The sequence below is a fragment of the Phalacrocorax aristotelis genome, chromosome 7 (assembly GCF_949628215.1).
Source record: "Phalacrocorax aristotelis chromosome 7, bGulAri2.1, whole genome shotgun sequence".
Lineage (NCBI taxonomy): Eukaryota > Metazoa > Chordata > Aves > Suliformes > Phalacrocoracidae > Phalacrocorax > Phalacrocorax aristotelis.
In genome coordinates this window covers 30,804,125-30,823,912 of record NC_134282.1, presented here as the reverse complement: position 1 = coordinate 30,823,912, position 19,788 = coordinate 30,804,125, and the positions used below count along the sequence as shown (strand labels likewise).

Below are 19,788 nucleotides of genomic sequence, written 5' to 3'. Positions count from 1 at the left end.
CAGCGCAGCCCATCTGTGCATCCCGTGGCTGGGCCATAGTGCCTGTACTCTGTGCTGGTACCCGGTGCAACCCACCCAGCGGGCCCCACAGCAGCACAACCCTCTCGAAAGCAGCCCCGGAACACTGTGGGCCTCCCTGCTGCCGACGTTGCCAGCCTGGAGGTAACTTCCCTGCCCACATGCCCCAGGAAGGAGAGCTCAGCAGCGCAGGGGTGATTGCGTTAAATGCCACATTTATTTCAGAACTGAACAAGCCTCACGTTCGCATGGATGGCAGGAACCCAAGGTGCCAACCTCCAGGCACAGGGCAGGGAGGGCCCAGGGGCGCTGTCATTGCTGGCAGGAACCAGAAGGCATGAAGGGCAGCCTCCTTCTGTAGGCCCTTGGCCCAACCGCCGGTGCTCGCCTGCCCTCCACGCCACCATGCCCGTGTGAAATTTCTCTTCTGATGGGGCTCACAGTCATGCCTAAACCTTGGGTTTGCACTCCTCATCCCAGGGGGCTGTGGTGGTAGAGGGGATGGGTGGACAGGGGCCTGACCAGGGGAGCACATGGTGCTGGCGAGAGTGGAGCCGGTAAAACGGCAAGAGTAGCCTGCGAGCTGGGGATGTCCCACAGGGATGCTGCAGGCATCTGGTAGGCAGCTGTGTCTCCCTTGGCCCTGAGCATGGTGGCCTCCAGCCGAGCTGTCTGGTCTGCAGGTTTGCTGGCCTCAGGCAGCTTCAGCTCCAGCTGGAGGACGCCTATCCTACGGCCACCCCTCACCTGCAGCATGGGCAGCACTGCCCAGCCGTGGCTGGTGAACCCGTGTCTGGTCCCTGGCAGATGCGGGTTCCATCTCCACCAGAAGCTGCCTCTGCCCTGGAGGAGCCTCCCCTCTTCCCTGGGGTACTCAGTGTTTCCACCCCTGGCCCCTTATGTTGAAATTTGGGATGGTACTAACTTGTCCTTGCACAGGGCATGGGAGCTGGGATGTCACAGCCTGGGCCCGGCGTTGCCCCACCTGCAGCTCTGCCTCCGTGCCTCCAGGCACGTACCCCTCCCTCCATGAAGGGCACAAGTTGGCCTCCAGGTCTTGAAAATGGATCACAGCGGGGAAAAAAACAGTTTGATGAGGAGCTTGTTCTGGGCAGGCAAGCTGCCACCTGCTCAGGGCATGGTGCTGGGAGGAACAGCCCTACCAGGGCTTCAGGCTAGAGTGATGGGGTGAAACACCCAAGGAGCTGTGTTGAGGCTGGGCAGCCCTTTCTGTATCCCGAAACCCAAGCTAAACAGCAGCTGATGTGCATCGAGGGAGTCCCTCCAAGCCTCTGCCCACCTGCCATGTCCCTACCCATTTGTGTCCCCCACAACACGAGCATAACAAGAAGACAAGCACCACATCTGACACACACACACCCACACACACGTGCGCGCACACGCGCACCCACCACAGACAGCGCGGGGGGTGCGGCAGAGCCAAGGCGCAGCCGTGCTGTGCAAGGGAAGGTCAGTCGCGAAGGCATGACAGCGAAGCTGGGGGGGTGCCCGGTAGATGTGCAGAGGAAGATGCTTGCCTTCCTGCCTGAAGCTGTGCCAGATGCCACTGGCTTCTCAGGAAGCCCCAAAAGAAAGCATCCCCCCACGGGTGAGAGGGGAGGAGAACGAGAGCTGCTGCTGCTGGGGGAGGTGGGTAGCAGTGATGGTTGGAGGAGGTTTTCTCAGTGAAGCCACCTCTGCCACGGGAAGCCCCCTGGATTAACGTGCCAATGGAGGCAGGGTGGGAAGGAGGTGGGTGCTCACTTCTGCAGTGGGGGAAGAGGAATGAGAAAATGCCAGCTACAACAGTAAAAAGAATCTCTGCCCACACCCCACACCAGCCTCTCCCCTGCCCCTGACCTGCTTCAAGCCTGTCGTCCTGCTGGGAGGAGAAGGGATGTGACAGCCCTTTTGGGAAAGGGTGACAAGGATACTGTGGATTGGGATAGTTGTTCCTAGTCCCAGCTCCTAGAGAACTTTCCGATCTGACTTTAGAAGGGGCCACCTGAACCTCCACAATCCCAGCAGGGATGGGACCCTCAGCATGCTGCCCTAAGAAGGAGGGAACCCCATTGGACAAGCACCCCAGGGCTCCCAGGCTGGCATAGCGGAGGTGGCCTGCATGCTTTCGGTTAGGAAAGACAGCCCCACACGAGGTGACAGGCAGAGCTGTCCCCAGAGCCCTCCTTTTCCCTCCAGCAGGACCAAGCTCTGAAGCGAGGTGACCCATCCATGTAGACACGGGTGCCCCAGCCAGCCAAGACAGCAGGCTCCCCCCTTCCAGAGGTAGATGGGGCAGGTAGGAATTGCCTCCTTTGGGAAGACATGGTGGGCTGTCCAGCCACTGCTCAGGGGAGAAGTAATTTAAGCTGCAAGTGGGGCAAAGCAGAGGGTTGGGGAAGGGCGAGAAGTGAGAGCAAGAGCTCCACTGTTGCTGGGCACATGTCAAGGATATCCCGGGGAAGGCATCTCCAGAACCCCGGCCCACCACCAAGGCTCTCCCTTGCCCTGGGGAGGCGTTGTCTGGGGGCCAGGACCCAGCTTATGGGATTTTTGTGACATAAATAGAAATAAACACTTTATAAATATCATCTTACACTACTGACATCTGATCTTACCCTGCCATCTCTTGCAGAAACATCAATTAACTATGAAATCCCCATACCTAAACTACCACTTTCCCTTTGCATGGAAGCAATTCCTCCTGCTTTCCCACCTCCGAGCTTTACTGCACTCCCACCTCTGTAGATCAAAGACCAGCTTTTAGATGAAACCAACCTCCTCGCTCCCTCCCCTCTGACAGGGACCTTTCTGGAGTGTTACAGATGGTGTGACATTAAGGTCACCCATGGGGGGACGGGCAGAAGATGGCACGTGCATGAGAAATCCTGCCCAGGCAGGTCCAGGCTTTTGCAGCTATGAACAGAAGTGAGTTTCCCCTGTGAAGGTGTGAATCGAGACAGATCCTTCCATGGAGCAGACAGCTGGGGCAGCAGATGGTGTGAGAGATCAGAAGTTAACATGGGGAGTCTTGAGATAGAATCAGCTATCTTGATCCTGTTGGCAGACGGATGAGGTGGAGGGTGTTTTTCAGGTTAGATTCTCATCTGGGCTGTTCTCCTTCTGGACAGCTTGGATCTGATTTGGAAAACAAGGCAAAAGGTGTCAGAGATGTGGGCAAGGAGAGGGTTGGTCCCCCAGGTTCGGTGTCCTGCCTCCAGGCTGGTGCTTGAATCCAGCCAGAGCTAGAGGTACATGGGATTAATAGTCCTCTAGAGCACACAAATTTCTGTGCATTTACTCCTATTCCCCTGTTACTCCTATTCGCCACTTCAGATGGTCTCAAGAACTTTGTGAGATACTCTCAAGAACAGTGAAGGGCCAGCGTCCCTACTGCCAGGCATGGATGTTGCTTTGAACTCAGCACAACGCCTCTGTACCAGCTGGGATCTGGCCCTAGACTGAAGCATTTAAGTGGGGAGGAGCTGAAATCAAGATTAATACAGTCCAAGTTTTGCTGGCTGAGGGCCAGTCCAGACACAGGTCTGCACAGGAGGTGCTCCCCACACCTGCCTGGGGAGGCTTCAGTAGGGAGAGCACTGGGAGTAGGGCAGGGAGCATGCCTGGCTGCCTGCGGACCCCCCACTGACAGCTTCCCTGCACCCTCCTTCCCCCAGCTGCCCCCAGTACCTTATGGACCCAGCCAGGAGGGGGTTGAAGGCATAGAGCCAGTCGTGCATGTCCTTGTCACTGCTCGCCTGCAGCAGGATGCCCCGGTGCTCCGTGCACACCGCAAACGTGTTTGGGGTCTGCCAAGGGAGAGCCGGGGTTGAGTCCCTTGCCCAAGGGGGTGCATGGAGTTGGGCTGGTTCCTGGTGCCCTACCTTGAGCATGGCCTGCTGGTCCTCACTGTACTCCACCTGGGCCTTGGAGAGGTTGAGTATGGCCCTCTCGACTGAGTCCTTGTCTGAGTTGTAAATGTAGACATATGGGCGCCGGACCACCACGAAGCGCTTCACCCATCCATTGGTGTGGGGCTCCATGAACTGCAAGTAGCCCTTTTTGGAGACGATGGGGCTGCAGAAGGGACGAAAGTCAGGATGGGACACAGGACACAAAGAGGTGGCAATGGTAGGGCACAGTCCCCCAGCCCCAAGGCACTCCCCTTGCTGGCTGCCCGAGCTGCTCCTACCTGACCCTAATCTCCTGGATGTCAGGCACCAGCAAACGCTGGGGTTCCTTCTCTTCCTCAGGCCGGCTGGATGGGGACTTCTTCTGCTCTCCTTCTACTGCAGGCTCCAGGTCAGGGCTCTCCGCCCTGGAGGAGACCTGGGGGGGTCTGGGTAAGGAAGAGAGGCCAGAGTGTAAGAAGAGTGACAGCTGGGGAAGACGCATTGACCAGGACCACATCCCAGTTGTATAGCTGCCCTGCCCAGGGGATGCCAAGGCATCACCCAAACCTCCCAGCCACCTTCTTACCTGACCTCTGTGGTGTTGTAGCGTCCTTCCACCAGTGATGGGCAGGTCGAAGAGGGGGTGAGAGTGGTAACCCCAAGAGCTGGCATGGATGGGTCTCTCATCAGGGTCATGGACATTTCAGACAGCTGTGGAGGAGGAGAGGTGTGGACTGGAGATTCTGCCTGAAGCCAGGCCCAGGCAAAGGACCGGCCACCTGCTCATACAGGGAGAGGCAAGACCTCCGGCTGGCAGGGTCCTCTCCAGGCACAGTCCTGAGAGCCACCAGCTCCAGGAACATCAGGGCAAGCGGAGGGAGCAGGGACCCCGGAGCAGGGACTGCTCACACCATGCTGCCCATCTGGCCCCGACCCAGCCAGTCCCCCCAGCCACGCGTCCCTCCTGGCCCCCGCTAGCTCAGCAAAGCCTGGGGCAGCAGCGGTACCTTGCTCTCGCTGGCGCTAATGCAGACGTGGCTGTGGCTGTACTCCCTATTGAAGGTGTGCGTGAGCAGGCGCAAGCACTGCAGAGAGAGAAGGAGGACAGTGGGGCAGGACGCACCTTCCTTCACCCTCCTCCTCCCGCTCCTCTTGGGCTTTCTCCTGCCACAGCCCCCTGCCACCCTGTGGGAGCCCCTTTCCGCCTTAATCCCTGTGAGATGGGGATGCTGCAGGATGGTACCTTCACGGCCAGCTCCTTCTGCCTCTCACTGGGGGTCTCGGCAGGAGAGGTGCGGCCCTCAGGGGCCCCATCGACCGAAAGCGGGGAGGAGACGCAGGAGGTGCTTCGGGACTCAGAGTCCTCACTGGAGCAGGAGGACAGTGTCTCCAGGCCCAGGCGCTGGGTCATCTCCAGCTTCTCACGCAGGAGTAGGTAGTGTCTTGTCTTCTCCACCTGGGTATGGGCAGCCAGGGTCAGGGGTGGCCCCTTCCCCTCGCAGGCATCCTTTCGGGGATCACACTTCCCAGGCGCCATTAACCCCATCTGCTCATTAGGTTTGGGTCTGCTGGGACCTGGCTACCAGCAATGCACATGAGAGCACTAGTGGCACAGCCCCAATCCTGCCTCCTCCCACAACCGGGAGGGCTGAGACACCCGGGTGGGGGGGGAATCCCACCAGCGCCAGCTGGGCCAGGGACTGAGCTGTGAATTGCACCATCTCGGCCCATTTCTAGCCCAAACTCTTACTTCTTGCAGGAGGCTGAGTTTCTCCAGCTCCCACTGATGGTCCAGGATGAGGCTGTCGCTGCGGGGTCGCCAGCCAGCCAGGTTCTCCTCTCCCCGCACATAGGCTACGGAGGTGTCCAGCACGCGCCGTCGCCGTCTCTGCATGCCTGCAGGGACAGATGCACAGCTTGGGGAACAGATGCACAGCCCCAACCTCAACTGCCATGCTGTTCCTCCCAGCCTCCTGGTGAACAACCGGGAAAAGATGCAGCACCCACCTGGGCTGCCGGCATCAGCCATGCGGCAGAGGCTGAGCTCGTAGACTCCCGTTACACGGTTGCTGTGAGCAAAGGGAGACGAGGCATTACTGGTTCTGCCCCATCGCCCTGCCCTGGTTATTTTGCCCAGGCTGCTAGGGTGCCCCAGAAGGTTTCCAGTCCCCAAGTGATGGCTTTCCTCCCCCAGAAAGGCAGGGGCATCCCGGTACCTCTCAGAAGCCCGCAGGCTGCCACTGCCAAAAAGGTTGCGGATGGAGCGGGAGGCAGGAAGCTTGGCATCCCGGGAGTAGAAAACCATGCAGAAGTCTTTGGTGATGACAGCAGGCTGAGTGCAGTTCTCCATCTGCAGCAGGGCAGGGGGGGAGGCATCAGGGGGGCTGCAGCTTGGCAGCCCAGCAGGTCTCTTCCACCCCTGCTGCCCAGTGGTTTCCACTCCCAGGGTCCCACAGGGCGCCCAAGCACCAGCTTGAATCCTGCACCCCATTAGCATCGGTGCTGGCTAAGGAGGGGTTCACACTGGCTGCACCCCAATAGTGGGGAAAATACCAGACTTTGTTGGCATTATAATGGTCCCAACTAAGGTCCTTGCCTCGATGTAGGCGGAAAGGGTGATATAGATTTTCTCCCGGTACGGGGTGACACGGTTGAGGAGCAGCGAGTTGTGCATGGAGCTATCCCACGCCGTCTCAAATTGGTAGAAAGTCCTGCCGAAAAAAATAGCAGAGCCGGTAAAACAACCTCCCCAGAACTCCAGGTGAGTGAGCAAGGAGATGCCATCGTCCCCACCCTACAGCGCTGTGGCAGGCCTACAAGGAGACACGGACATGCAAACGCAGCGGGGACAGATGGGGACAGCCACTCCAGAGGACACAGGCTCAAGGCAAAGGGAGATAAGGTGTGGCGGGAGGGGGATGCAGCACCCTCAAAACAAGCTGACGGACAGGGTTTTGGGGAGGAGGGACTGCGGGAGGAGTGGGGCGTCAGCTGGGGTGCAGGCAAGGCAGGGCAGGCTGGGAAGGCAAAGGAGGGTGCATGCCCCATGCCCGTGCTTGGAATTGGGGGCTGCCTCCCCCAGCGTGCCCAGGCCAGGTCCCCAACATCCAGTCCAGGGCACACAGCACCTCCCGGCCCCTGCCAGGAGCGGCTGTTGCCGTTTGGGTGACAATGGCCAGAAGGGAAAGGAGGGAGGATGCTCAGAACTGGGGGGTTGCTGCCAGCCCACCCCTGGGAGAGCAGTCCCCCTTGCCAGCCAGGTCCCCTTCCCCAGGGCTGCCCCTGTCTGCCAGCCCTGAGCCCCAGCAGGACCTAGGGACCACTACTCGGTAGCTGGCCCCTGTTGGGCTGTCTCTCCTGGCTCTTGCTCTGCACTGACAGCCAGCCCCATCCATCCTCATTCCCACCAGGCTGCATCACTCCCCTTGCTGCGTTTTCCATGTCTCCCAGGCTGGAAGAAGGAGCAGGGGACATCTGGCCCCACTCACCCAGTGCCTATGGGGTCCCATAAAGGACAGCACAGCCACCCAGAGCAAGAGCAGCAACCACCCTCTTTGGGTCAAGCAATCGAGGGTGGGGGAAGCAGGAGCCGGTTCTGGTTAGAGAGCATGGGGGATCCCCCTTTCACCCACTGCCCTGCTTCTGGGCTCCCTCCTGGGCCAGCCTTGGAGTTACAGGACACCTACTCCGAAAAGCCATCAAGAGCTGCCGCAGTCCTGTCTCCCGCCTGAGCAGCCTCAGAAAGCCGTGACTCAGCGATATCTTAATGAGGATGCTTCAGCACCTCCCTGAAGCAGCATCCAGGTGCTGAGGGACTCTTTTAATGAGAGCTGGAGCAGCCAGGAGCAGGGAGAGGCTCTCAGCTGTGATTGCCCCCACATTGGAAGAAGAGGGAGAGCGACGCTTTCGGAAGGTGTATAAAATACAAAACCCCCGTGTGAGACAGAGCTAAGGCAACTTTGCAGACACAGGTTGCTTGAGAAAAGATTAGCTCCCCAGGGAGGAGGAGGAGAAGAGAAGCCTCAGGGGAGGGGGGAAAGAGCAAAAAGCAAAGGGAGGAGGCAAAGGAGAAAGAGAGAAAAGCAGGAGGGACCAGACCGAGCGGGTGCGCGTGAAATACCTAGTGTCATTTCCAAACGAAATGCTATAAGTGGAAGGTGACCCAAGGACAAACACACACACGTACACACACAGAAAAACGAAAGATCAGAAAGCATTGTCCATATGGGGCTGGCATGGGAGCAGGGCCATGAGGACAGCAAGCCCCTCGCAGGGGGACTCGCCCCGTATTGGCACCACTGGCCGAAGGAGCTCCTGCCAAGCTGGACCACAAATCAGAGCCTAGAAGGAGCTCGGCAATGGCAGACAGAGGTTTACCCGCTTGGGTGAAAACCCACTGCCTTCCACCTTCCTTGCAGTCCGACTGCTGGGAAGCGAACACATGCGTGCTCCCCATCCCCTTAACTCTGCCCTCACTGCCATCCTAGGGCAAGGAGCTCCTGCCAAGCGCAGCCCCCTAGGAAGGTGCCCATCAGGGGGGGACCAGCCATCCCACTGCCACCCATACGATGGGAGATAAATTTCTTGGCCCATCCCCTGCTCCACAAAGAGGGCATCGCTGTGCTGAGAGCCCATGGGCAATGCCAGCGTGAGCCCACATGCTCCTGCAGCGAGGTGCTGGATCCATGCTAGATCCATCCCCCAGCACCCCAGGGGGGACAGGGTGATGCTGGAAGGACAGCTTTGCCCTCAGGCATCTCTGAACAGGACCAGCTTCTAGCTGGTAGGGAGGACAACCTCCTGGGCACAAAGCTACAGAGCCTACTAGGACTCAAGAGACCCCATCCCCTGTTGCCCAGATGCAACCCCCTCTTCTTCCGCCCTGGGGCATGGTAGCAGGATACCCCCTCCTCTGGGGCCTCGGCAATGATCCCATCCAGAGGCTGGTAACAGCATCCAGGTCAGGTGACTCTCACCCATGTGCCACGTATCAGGCTCACCCTGCAGTCCCTGCGGAACAGCACCCATCCCCAAACAGCTGCTCCCCCTGTTACACAGGGGTATAATAGTCTGTGTCACGTATGGCTGTGTGCACCCACCATCGTGCCTGTGTAGACGCACACTGCCCGTATACCGCACCTACGCCTGCAGGACTACTGTGCACAGGGTGGGCAGCTGCTGCATGTGCAGTCACACCAGCTGGCGGTGCTGCCATTGTCACTGGGTGCCCAGGCAAGGACTGGAGGCACCCCAAAGTCCCCGCTGTGGTCCACACCAGCCCTATGGCTATTCCAAGTGGTGCTGGGGGCCAAGCTGGGGCCGGGGTGGGAAGTGACAGGGAGGGGTGGCACGCTTGGCGCCGGATGCCAGAGAGATGGGAGAGCAGTGAAATCAAAAAGCACGAAGAAAACCCAAATCAGGCAATGGGAACGCAGGCGTGCGAGGGGGAGTGGCAGCCAGCAAGAGCTCAGCCCAAACGAACAGCAAAAGTGGCTGAGTGAGCGAGAGGTGCCAGGGCAGGAAGGAGGAGGGATGGGGTGTGTGGAGAGATGGGGGGCTGGATGTCCAAGTGCTGCCTCCGGCGGGAGTGAACACATGGAGGCAAGGGGGAGAAAGAAAGAAGGGAGAGAGGAAGGGGGGTGGAAAAAAAAACCAATGGAAACAAATAATACCTAGGCATATCCGAATCAAGAAACTGCCTGCAAAAACACAAAACAATCACATGGTTAGTGTGGGCTCAGATGGGCAGCAGCAGCAGAGAGAAGCGAAGGGGGATCCTAGCCACTGCCCCCGCACCTCCTCCCTGGGCACTCAATGCAGGGATGGATGGGTGGCAGGGAGGGAGCCATACCACTCCCCCGGACTCCTCCCGAGTGGCTCCGGGGGACTGGGGAGGCTGGAGAGGGGCTGCTCTGGGCAATGGAGGCTGCGTAGCATAAGGCAGTGAAGCAGGGAGCACAAGCAGCCAGGGAGGAGAGTGAAACAGGCGAAGCGGGCCCTGGTCCTGCCCGCTGCCATCCCTCTGCCCATCCTTGCAGGCTGCTGGGCCTGAAGCATTCATGCCTGCACATGGGATGGAAGCAGAGTGGGAGGTGCAGCAAGCACCCCTCAGCATCCTGCGGGAAGCCAGCCACCTCCTCCTCCCCTTGCCCAGCCCTGGGCAGGCTCAACAGGATGGATACAGGACAGATACAGCCAGCCTGTGGCCCCAGTTTGGGGTGGACCCTGAGGCACAGACCCTCTGAGCATGCAAGTGAGGTGGGCTCTTGCACAACCTGAGCCTCCTGCTGCCCCACTTCTCTCCGCACCCTGAGCATCCCAGCCCTGCAGGACCTGTGAGGGTAAGGCAGGAGCAGGAGGTGTGTCCCCTCTGACAAGCTATGCTACAGATGCTGATGATCCTACCTGGCTGCACCCAGGACCAACCGGCCAGATCAGGAGCTGACATAAACCAGCACAGCCCCAGGAGCCCATGGATGCCACAGCCACCCAGCTCCCAGCAGCCCATCAAAAACCACTGCAGCTCTGCCAGGCTGAACCCTCCTTGGCCAGCTATCCCCACCTGGCTTTGCTCTGTTGTCCCCATGGCTGTGCCGAAGTCTCCTCGTCCAATGCTCACACACATACCCAACCCCATGATTTGGCTCTGCTGCCCAGGTACCACTTGGCTGCCACTCCACCGTGCCCAGGAGCTGCCCTGGGAGCTCTGCAGGGCGGCACCTCCCATCCAGACCCCCATCATCTCCCCGGAAAACACCCTGTCTTGGGACAGACCACCTTGGGCAGCAGTCACCCCAAAGAAAACAAGGTGAAAAGTGGTCCCCTCTCCCTGCCGGGATGCCTCTACCCTGGCAACAGCCACACACACAGCCCAGGACCAGTCCCGCTGCTCCCAGTGCTGCCAATAACCATCACAGTCTTGTCACGGCTGCTCACACACACACATTCTGGGCAGGGACTCCCGGCCAGTCCCCTGAGTTTCACCAGCAGCACTGGTGCAGAGGCAAGCTCTGCCCTCTGCACCCACTGATCCCCCCTGCCACCACAGGACCCAGCCAGATCTTGGAGATAAAATACTTGCAGCCCCGATACTCTCACACCCCTCCTAAACCCATGGGGAGGACACAGCTCCCTGGGACAGGCGTGAAGGGGCAGGCATCCTCAAAGTCACCTGACAGCAATGGAGGCTGGCTTTCCTGCATCACCCCCATGGACAGGGACCAGCCAAGTGCATCAAGTGACCTTTCCAGTGAGTTTGCTAGGACACCGGACAAAAAGTCCTTTGCGGCAGGTCCCCTGCAGCCAATGGGACCGTACATCCAACCAGCACCAACACTGATGGCTCTCTGCGCCACACGGTCACCAGAGAGCGATACCCCCACCCAAATTCTCTGTAGTGCCAAAGCCTGGCACAGAAAGGCCTCGGGGAGGAGGGGGAAGGGGGCTGGCAGCCTTGAACCCTGAGACCCTCTGCAGCTCCAGAAAAGCCCCACCCTGAGGCAGCAACGGGTTGGCAGGATGCTCTGGAGGGACTGACAGCCCTGCCAGGGAAAAGAGGGGTCTGCCATGTCCCCAGCCAGCCCTTACCACAGCGGGGGAAGAGCAAGAGAAGAAGTGGCACGCACCGGTCGTCCTGGGAAGGCTTGATGTACCCGGAGGAGAGGATGTTCAGGGACAGGATGTTGGGGTCGATGAGAGACTCATCTGCTTCTGGGGTGTTCCGGATCCGACCTGCAAGCGCAGCACGGGGATGCTGCTCAGGTGGCAGGTGGTGGCCCTGTGAAGGTCCCCGTGAGGGGCAGCCCGCCTGCCTGCATCCTCCAGCAGTGCCCCCATCACAGGCAGCAGCCACCTAGTGCTTGGCCACTCAGCACTGGAGGTCCTGGTCCAGCTCCTGGGTTCAGTGGCTGGGACCAAGGCGTCCTGCCCACACGGCATCCGGGTGTCCCCTGCCAGGCAGCCATAGCTTTGCAGGGTGGGAGGGGAGGGGAGGCATAAAGCCCTGCGTAGGAACGTGGCCAAGAAACAGCCCGAGAGGACGCTTGAGAGTTCAGTGGGCTGGGGGGTCACTTACAGCCTACCCAGCCTGGCTCAGCTTACCCACAACCAGCTCCCGCACTTCCTTCCAGCGGATGAGGCTGCCTGTTTCGTGCACCAAGGTGACAGTGATTCTCCTCTGGATGCCCTGAGACCGACAAGGCCAGAGAGAGGGGACAGTGGTTAACACAGCTTCTGACAGGAGCCAGAACTGGGATGGCATCTCAGGGAGGGAATACCTGGTGGAGGAGGAAGGTCCCATGGCATGGCATGCCTCCACGGTGGTCCACAACAGCAGGGATATAGCTGGAAGAGAGAACTGCGTCATGACACAGAGCCCTGTCAGACTGCCTGGAGATGCCAAGCACCAGGCAAATCACCACACTGCCTCCCTCTCCTTTCCCCTCTCCTTTCTGGCAGGACTTACTCGCCATTGGCCTCCAGCTCACAGATCTCGAAGAAGACCATCAGGTCGTACTTGCACTGGCATGGGCCAGCACTGGGACGAGTCATGGTGTTCAGCTTTGTTGCAGGCACTGCAGTGGGTCAGAAAGACAAAGGGTGAGCCTGCTGCTGACATTTGGAGTGAGGCATGTGACAGCAGGCATTGTAAGAGCAGAGCACGCAGGGACCGTGGGGAGACACATAGAGATGGCAGCAAGGCAGGAGAGCATGGATAGATGGGGACAGCCCCATCCTGGGGACCTCACTGACCACCACTGTGCCTTCTGCTATGCCCAAGGAGGAGCAGTGAGAGTGTTAGGATGCAGTCAGCCTCACCCGTCTCCAAGATGCAGACCCTGAGCCAGCAGCCCCAGCATGGACACATTCCAAAGCATGTAGCTCCGCTCCAGGGACCACATGTGGACAGCCCAAAGGAGGCTCCCCTGATGCGGGTGTGGGGACCACACAGCAAATCACAGTGCTCAGCCAAACCCGAGCAACTCGGGTCTCGGCAGCTAGAACACAGGAGGGACTCTGCAGCCCCTGCAGGATGGCAGGGCTAGGTAGCCACCTGAGCCGTCCAGGGCAGGTAGCCTCCTCCCTGCCACTCCACAGTGGGTGAGAAGGGGGCTTTGTATCAGCTGAGTTCTGCGGGAATGAGTGCCAAGGGCTTTCGGGTGCCCTGGCCTGCAGTACATTTTGTGGTGCTCCTGGGGTCCTAACAGGTCTCCCTGGGGAAGGGGACCCCACACCTAGCATGGGGACCATGGGCGGGCAGAAGAGCAGGAGGCCAGATCCCCTACCTGGTTTGGAGAGCGGCATCACACGGGGGAAGTGGCGCCGGGATGGCCTCAGCGGGCTGCAGAGAGGATTGGCTTGGTTAAAGCATCCACAGGGACCCCTGAACCCAGCCAGCCCCACCTATGCCCCAGGGCCACCCCTTCCCACCGCCTGCTCCTCGCTTTCTCTGGATCCCCAGAAAGCTGGCTGCACCAGGTGACCCCATTGCACCCAGGGGCTGGAGGTGGCCCAGGGTGCACCCACCTGAGGACGTCCTTGCAGAGGGGTGGGAAAGGGTGCTGCTGGTAGTGCCCAAACACTTCAAATACAATTGGCTGGCTCTTGATGTATTCAATGAAGGACTTGGTCACCTCCACGGCAATCTGAAAGAAAAAGAGCCATTGATGGCACAGTTTAGCTTGGAAAAGGATGCAGTTGGCAACAGCACTGGGGAGGTGAGAGGGTGCAAACCTGTCTGATACCCTGCATTGCTCACCCATCCCCTTCCCTGTGGCCCAGGGATGCTCTCCCCACCAAGACCACTGCTACGAAATCCCAGACTTTTTGGGTGGAGCACAGTGGCTTTGGTCTTTCCTCACACATCCACCTTGTCTAAGATTGACTTAGCTGGGCAGCTGTGACGGGCTGGGAAAGCCAGGAGGAAGATGCTCCCCTGGGGAGAAGATCCAGCCAATGGCCCCACAGAGACCCCAGCAGTTGAGGGGGTGAGGAGTTGTGGGCAGGGGAGAGGTACGCACATTTTGGACATGATAGAAGCCCAGTGGTGGTCCCCGTCCCGTGTTCTTCAAGGGCTCTGTCGAAAAGGCCTCATCGTGGCGATGGATGAAGCTGTGGAGGGAAGGAAGGTGGCTCAGGGGCTGTGGGACAAGGACGTGCTGGAGCAGGGAGGGGAGAGAGGGCAGGGACCAGGAGAAGAGCTCACTCCCACCAGGGCTGCTGCCCACACCCTGGGCTGGCACAGGACCTCCCTGAAGCCTCTCCCTGCCTTTCGCCAGCAACCAAACAAGGTACCAGACAAGTGCATGGGCTCATCCTGCAGCCCTTGGTTTTGCTTCCCCATCCATGAAGGGCTCAGAGGTGAGGGGGCTGGGGCTCCCTGACATTCACCGCCAGCCCCGAGGCGATAGCCAGAGCATGGTAGGAGACACGGGGCCAGGGGACACTGGGTGCTCACTTGAACTGGCAGAAGATGTCTGCATATTCCGCAGAGATGCTGGAGGCTTGCAAGACTGTCACGCGGAAAGTGAAGATGCTGCCCAGCTTCAGGTGGTCCAGAGCTGCCTCCAGTGGCCCATCCGGCGCAGGCTTCTCTGGGCTGTCCAGGAGAAGGTCCTCTGGGGTCACTGTGGGGAGAGGAAGGTCCTCAGCAATGCGGTGGGGTGACCCCCCTCGGTGTCTGCCAGCAGCCCCACAATGGGGCAGCAGGCTTTTGATGCTTGGGTGGGCCCAAGGAGGCTGGGTGCTGGGGCAGGAGGCCACTCCCCAACCATTTGTTAGCACCCACTCACCTGCACAGGTGTTGTTGTTGACTTCATCAGCGGAGGGACCCACGTCGCTGACCTGCCCCTGGCCTTCAACAATGCGCAGCTCCTCCTGGGAGGTCCCCGAGCGAGACATCCCCATGGCCGGGCATGACTCTGACTGGAACTGCACCAAGAGTGGGGCTCAGGGATGCTGGTGGTCCCTGAGGCAGTCCTGCTTGCACCACTGCCACTGCCTGAAGCACTGGGGCACCTCCACATCTCCCTTCCCACCCCACAGCAGCCCCCACTAGAACATGGGCGAAAGCAGGGTACACCGGTGGGTGTCGCAGGGCTGGGGACTGCCGAGTGGACCGGGAGCATAGTCCCTTCAGCATGATGCCTGCACCTCTGGGAGCCCAGTGGTCCCCATGGGGACCATCGCCATGGCAGACAGGGGGCTGCGGTCCCTGGGCACCCACCATGAGTTGGCTGCCACCATACCTTCTCAAAGTGCTGGTCATCAAAGGATATCTTGGCTGTCCCTGACTGCCGCACGCCAGAGCCGTAGTCGGGGGCTTCCTCATCCGCTGGAGGAGGGATGGGGGTGAGCCAGTATGGCGGGCAGAGGGGATGTGAGGGGCACATTTTGGGGGGGGTCCCCCTCCTACCTGAGATGGCCTGGACGGCCACACGCAGGAAGCCCTTCACTTCGCCCTTCTCGCTGACAATGGCCACACGGTGGACCAGGGGCACAGGGTAGAGGAGGTTGCTCAGGTAGACGAAGGCCCTGCCGGAGAGGGGGGGGACACACAACACGGGGGGGAGCGGTCACTGCTCCCACCCGCATGTCCCCAAGCACGGGTGGCGTGGCCGGCGGCGGCCAGGATCCCAGGTCGCCGCTCACGGCGCGACCGCAGCGCTGCAAAGCAAAACTAAAGAGAAGGCAGCCAGGGCCAGCCGAGAGGGGTGGGGAGCGGGCAGCGGGTGGGCAGCGTGCTGCAGGCAGGCGGGCGGGCAGCGCACCGCAGACAGCACCATGAAGCAGACAGGGCTCGCGTACCTCTCCGGCTGTCACCTCCGTGGCGGGCGGGGAGGGGGGCTGCGCTGGTGCCACCCTGAAGCTGGGAGGGAAGAGGACCTTCTCTGCAGTGGAGAGCCGGAGGACTAGGGCAGGAGGTGCTGCAACAGGACTCGGGGTGGCTGCGGAGTCACCGTGGGGGGGACAGGGGCAAGACAGGGGGGGAAGGGAGGATGACGAGGGAGGTAGAGGCCAGCAGGAGCAAAGGAGGGGAGAGGAGGAGGTCCTGGCCAGAAGCCTCCAGAGATGAACCTGCCATGTAGGGGGTCCTGGCCCCAGCTCTGCCCACAGTGCCGTAGGACCACTGGTGGCTGCAGGCGGCCTTTGCCCAGCTGGGGGGGAGGCTGCATAGTGTGGCTGATGTCATCAATGGCATTTGTCCCCCTGCCCCATCCCTTCGCACACGTGCCTTTGAGGTCCCAGGGTGCCCACCGGCCTGTCACGGGGACGGCACCGCTGGCTTCTCCCTGTGGGTGAGGAAGGAGCTGCCCAATCCCCGTGAGGCAGGTTTGAGCCTCCCCGCCGTCCTCCATGGTGTCCAGGTCACTGACACTACCACGGCAAGGTGCCATGCCAGGGTTCAATGTGATGGCTGCACCACGTCTCTGCCAGCACCTCCTGCCAGGCCACAGCTCTCTGTTTCTCAAGAGCTTTGCTTCCTCTTGCCACCTTCCTCAAACTTGCTGCCAGCCAGCTCGCCGTTTGGTGGTCCTCCTGGTGCTCTGACAATGGCAGCACGTCGTGCTCTCAGCAGTGACAAGCCACCTCCACAGCCTTTGGTGCTGAGTTCCCTGCCAAGCGGTGCAAACCACCCTTGCCAGTGGGACGGCACCGCTCCCAGCAAGAGGGGCTGTGGGTTGCATGGCACCCCTCCCCATGGTGCCCACCAATGTCTTGAAACACAGCGCATTTGGGTGTCATGAGGCAGGATGGTGCTGAGGCCAGCAAGGACACTTCTGCTTTGAGAGGGTCCCATGAGTGTTGCATCTCCAGGTAGATGGCAGTGCTGCTCGTGACATCCCAACCTCACAGGTGTCTTTGCAGAAATCCAACAGCACCTGGAAGTGCCATGGGGGCTCTTGCAGGAGGCCCTAGCCCCGCACTTGCAGCTCAGGCTCCCAGGTCTGGAGGTTCTCCTGCTCTGGTGACTCTCATTAACCTCCAACCACTGCTTGAAGCTTTTTCCACCCAAAGCATCTCCAAGGACTTAAGTTGTGGAAGCAAAGATGATGCCCCACCACGACACTGCTGCCGGGGCCGTCTCACCCCATCTCTTCTCGGAGGCCACCAAGGACAAGTGGCTAGACCATGCCAGGTCTTCCCAGCAGGACCGCATGGCCAGGGCAGAGCCCTGTGACCACAGGGAGGTCTCAAAAGCACAGGGATCTGGGCGTGCCCAGCCGCCCGAAATCGCAGGGCAGCTGGTGATGAAGCCAGGTGGGTGGAGAGGGGAGGAAAGAGGGGGAAGGGGTGGGCGGGGGTGGGCAGGGAGGAGAGGGACAAGTGTGTCACTAGAGGAAGGAGGGCAGGGACGCTAACCACAAGATTGGTGAGGTGCAAAGATGGCATGCTTAGACCAAAGAAAAGCCTTTCCAAAGGAAGACGAAAGTGAAATAACCCCAATTTTCGCTAAAGCTTTGGAGATATAGAGCCAGCAGCTAAAAAACCGGGCCCCCCCCAAAAAAAGAAAAAACCTGAAAGGAAAAAAAAAAGAAAGAAAATAAAAAAATCAAAGACAAGGATCCAATCATAAACCAATCCAAGCACACTTCACAAGAAATGTGGCCGGCAGAGCTGCTGCGCGGGGAGCCAAACCCAGGGCAGACTCAAAAGAAGTCAGAAGGTGCCGAGCTCTGGGGAACATGCCCCCAGCACAGAGCGGGGCTGCTGCCGCAGGGCCTTGTTTGTTTTTTTGAGGTACCCCGAGAGTTTTGGGGAGGGTTTGATGTTTGGTCTTTTTTTTTAAATAAGAAAAAAAAAAAGAAAAAAAGAAAAAAAAGGGGGAAGAACCCAGCTCTTTCGGTCTGAGGCTGCAGGACTCTTACCCCACCTCCACCCTCTCTGCCTGTACTGGTCCCCCTCCTCCCCACCTCACTTCCCACATCTGCCTGGCAGCAATAAGCCTGGCTTTAGCACAAAGAGGAAGAGGAGCTCCAGCTCCACCCATCGGGGCAGCCCCAGCAGAGAGAGCTTCACCATCGTGAGCCACTCTGGCTCCTGCCTGGGACAGACCTCCAAGACCAGCTCTGGGTGTACATCCCCTTGGGAAAACCCCGGAGCAGAGCTGGCAGCACTGCTTCCCATTTTGGGGATGGCCAGATTATAACCGGGTTTGGCAGCACAGACAGTTTTGCGGCAGCTGGTGGGTTTCTCCAGGCCAAGATCAATGGAGCCCAGGGCGGGTCTCCTGGCCAACAGGTATGAGAAATCAAAGCTCTTGTCCTTGGCCAGAGTCAAGGAGGAGTTGGAGCCTGCACCTGGGTCCCCGTGACCTCCCTAAACATCTCCTGGGCCAAGCCAGCAGGGAAGGCCCCAAGCCAAGCACCAGGCACAGGCAGCAAGAGAAAATGCCACTTTTTACAGCGCCCTCCTCTGTCTCCTGCACCAGGCTCTCCCCTCACTCCCTTCAGATTCATCCCCCTTACTGCCTGGGGACATCCAAGCTTCCACGTCCAGGGGGGCTCACGCTGACCAATGCAGCCAGGACAGCCGAGCCAGTGGCAGAGGCACATGTGGCTTCAAAATGGCTACAGTGTTCCCAGACAGTGGCACTGTGGGGTCATCCCGAGCCAGGTGGGAGGTGGCCCTCCCTGGGACAAGAAATGGCCAGGACTGAGGCCTCTGTGTGGCTCCCCCACCTCCTTCAGTGCCAGAGACACAGCAGATCTCCCCTTCTCAGGGGGCTGCCCCAAAGAGGGACCTGCCTAAAGGGTCTCCAGTACAGCTGGCACCATCCACCTTCCCTTGCTATCCCCTACCACCGCTGTGCTCGTCACAGCCCTACCTCGGTGGACACCTCATCACCCTGCCGGGCACCCTGGGTTCAGTGGCAATCCCGGCTGGCCGGCCACTCCCTGTGCCTCCGGGATGCCCTGGAGGTGGGAGTCATGTCCGAAAGCAGTTCCCTCATGCGAAAGAGCTAGTTCCTTCCCGGCATGCTCTCCTAAAACCTCACCAACCTTCCTACTAAACTGAACAGGGGGGAGCGGTCGTAAAACGGATCCCGGCCATCACACAGCGGGCACTCCGGAAAGATGTCTTCCTCCAGGTCCTCCGCCTCCTCCTCCTCCTCCTCCTCCTCCTCCTGCCCCTGGTGCTGCTCGTCAGCAGGCTCGGTGATGTCGGAGTCGGGGTTCGAGAAGGTAGGGGAGGGGGTGAGATCAGCCATGCGCTCGCTCATGCATGTGTTGAAAAGAGGAGAGCTGTTGCAGCCAGAGATATCTGAACTAAGGTTAGTACAACAAGATAGAAGACAGGTTAACACCAGCTGTTCCAAACAGAGAGAGAAAGAATAGGAATTTTGATTTTTTTTGGGTTGGTTTTCTTTCTTGGGTGGGTTTTGTTCTGCTTATACCAAGGTATGTTGGGAAATAAAGACCTGCCCATCCAGTGCGTCTCTAAAGGAAGCCACCAATGGCCGTTGGCTATAAAGGGCAGAGAAAAGAGTGACCCAAAGAACTGGTACAAACGGTGGGGATTCCCTTTGCTGCCTTTGCGGGCAACGCGAGGATGGAGCAGGTGGCACGACATTCACCGCCAGCCCTGCTGCCAAAGGGAATCTCTCCACGTGCCATGGCACGGGGGGGATGCCTCCGCAGCAGGTGTGGTTGGTTGGGCCATGTGGCTCAGCCCCCTGCTCCCCCTGCCCACCAGGGTAGACTCCTTCTCCGAGGTGGCCCATCCTCATCACTGGCACTACACCCTTCCAACTGGCGCGCAGGAAGTGCACGGAGACACACAGCACATACCATACAGATGGATGCTCAGACACCAACGCGTGCACAGGGACGCGTGCCCACCAGGGCAGAGGTCATGATGGCACAGGCTCTTGGCT

General features: G+C 59.6%; 1 protein-coding gene across 15 annotated transcripts in view; it reads right to left on the bottom strand.

The window, feature by feature from the left end:
• Window positions 1-213: 213 nt before the first annotated feature.
• The window catches only part of KIF1A (kinesin family member 1A), a 42,470-nt gene continuing 22,895 nt past the window's right edge, over window positions 214-19,788 (bottom strand). For 7 of the 15 annotated variants that reach the window (XM_075099685.1, XM_075099687.1, XM_075099680.1 and 4 more), the window contains 23 exons: window positions 15,325-15,443; window positions 15,158-15,243; window positions 14,702-14,840; window positions 14,368-14,536; window positions 13,931-14,021; window positions 13,437-13,555; window positions 13,196-13,251; window positions 12,376-12,484; window positions 12,188-12,254; window positions 12,012-12,096; window positions 11,537-11,642; window positions 9,584-9,610; window positions 6,508-6,622; window positions 6,128-6,261; window positions 5,919-5,980; window positions 5,662-5,807; window positions 5,155-5,367; window positions 4,919-4,996; window positions 4,498-4,622; window positions 4,211-4,357; window positions 3,903-4,095; window positions 3,709-3,827; window positions 214-3,156 (listed from right to left, as the gene is read on the bottom strand). In XM_075099685.1, the coding sequence (XP_074955786.1) occupies window positions 3,114-3,156; window positions 3,709-3,827; window positions 3,903-4,095; window positions 4,211-4,357; window positions 4,498-4,622; window positions 4,919-4,996; window positions 5,155-5,367; window positions 5,662-5,807; window positions 5,919-5,980; window positions 6,128-6,261; window positions 6,508-6,622; window positions 9,584-9,610; window positions 11,537-11,642; window positions 12,012-12,096; window positions 12,188-12,254; window positions 12,376-12,484; window positions 13,196-13,251; window positions 13,437-13,555; window positions 13,931-14,021; window positions 14,368-14,536; window positions 14,702-14,840; window positions 15,158-15,243; window positions 15,325-15,443 (2,548 nt within the window). In that variant the 3' untranslated portion in view covers window positions 214-3,113. Of the gene's footprint in view, window positions 3,157-3,708; window positions 3,828-3,902; window positions 4,096-4,210; window positions 4,358-4,497; window positions 4,623-4,918; window positions 4,997-5,154; window positions 5,368-5,661; window positions 5,808-5,918; window positions 5,981-6,127; window positions 6,262-6,507; window positions 6,623-8,031; window positions 8,056-9,583; window positions 9,611-11,536; window positions 11,643-12,011; window positions 12,097-12,187; window positions 12,255-12,375; window positions 12,485-13,195; window positions 13,252-13,436; window positions 13,556-13,930; window positions 14,022-14,367; window positions 14,537-14,701; window positions 14,841-15,157; window positions 15,244-15,324; window positions 15,444-18,913; window positions 19,181-19,788 lie in introns of all 15 variants that reach the window. The other 8 variants (XM_075099683.1, XM_075099689.1, XM_075099693.1 and 5 more) reach the window with 4 other exon arrangements.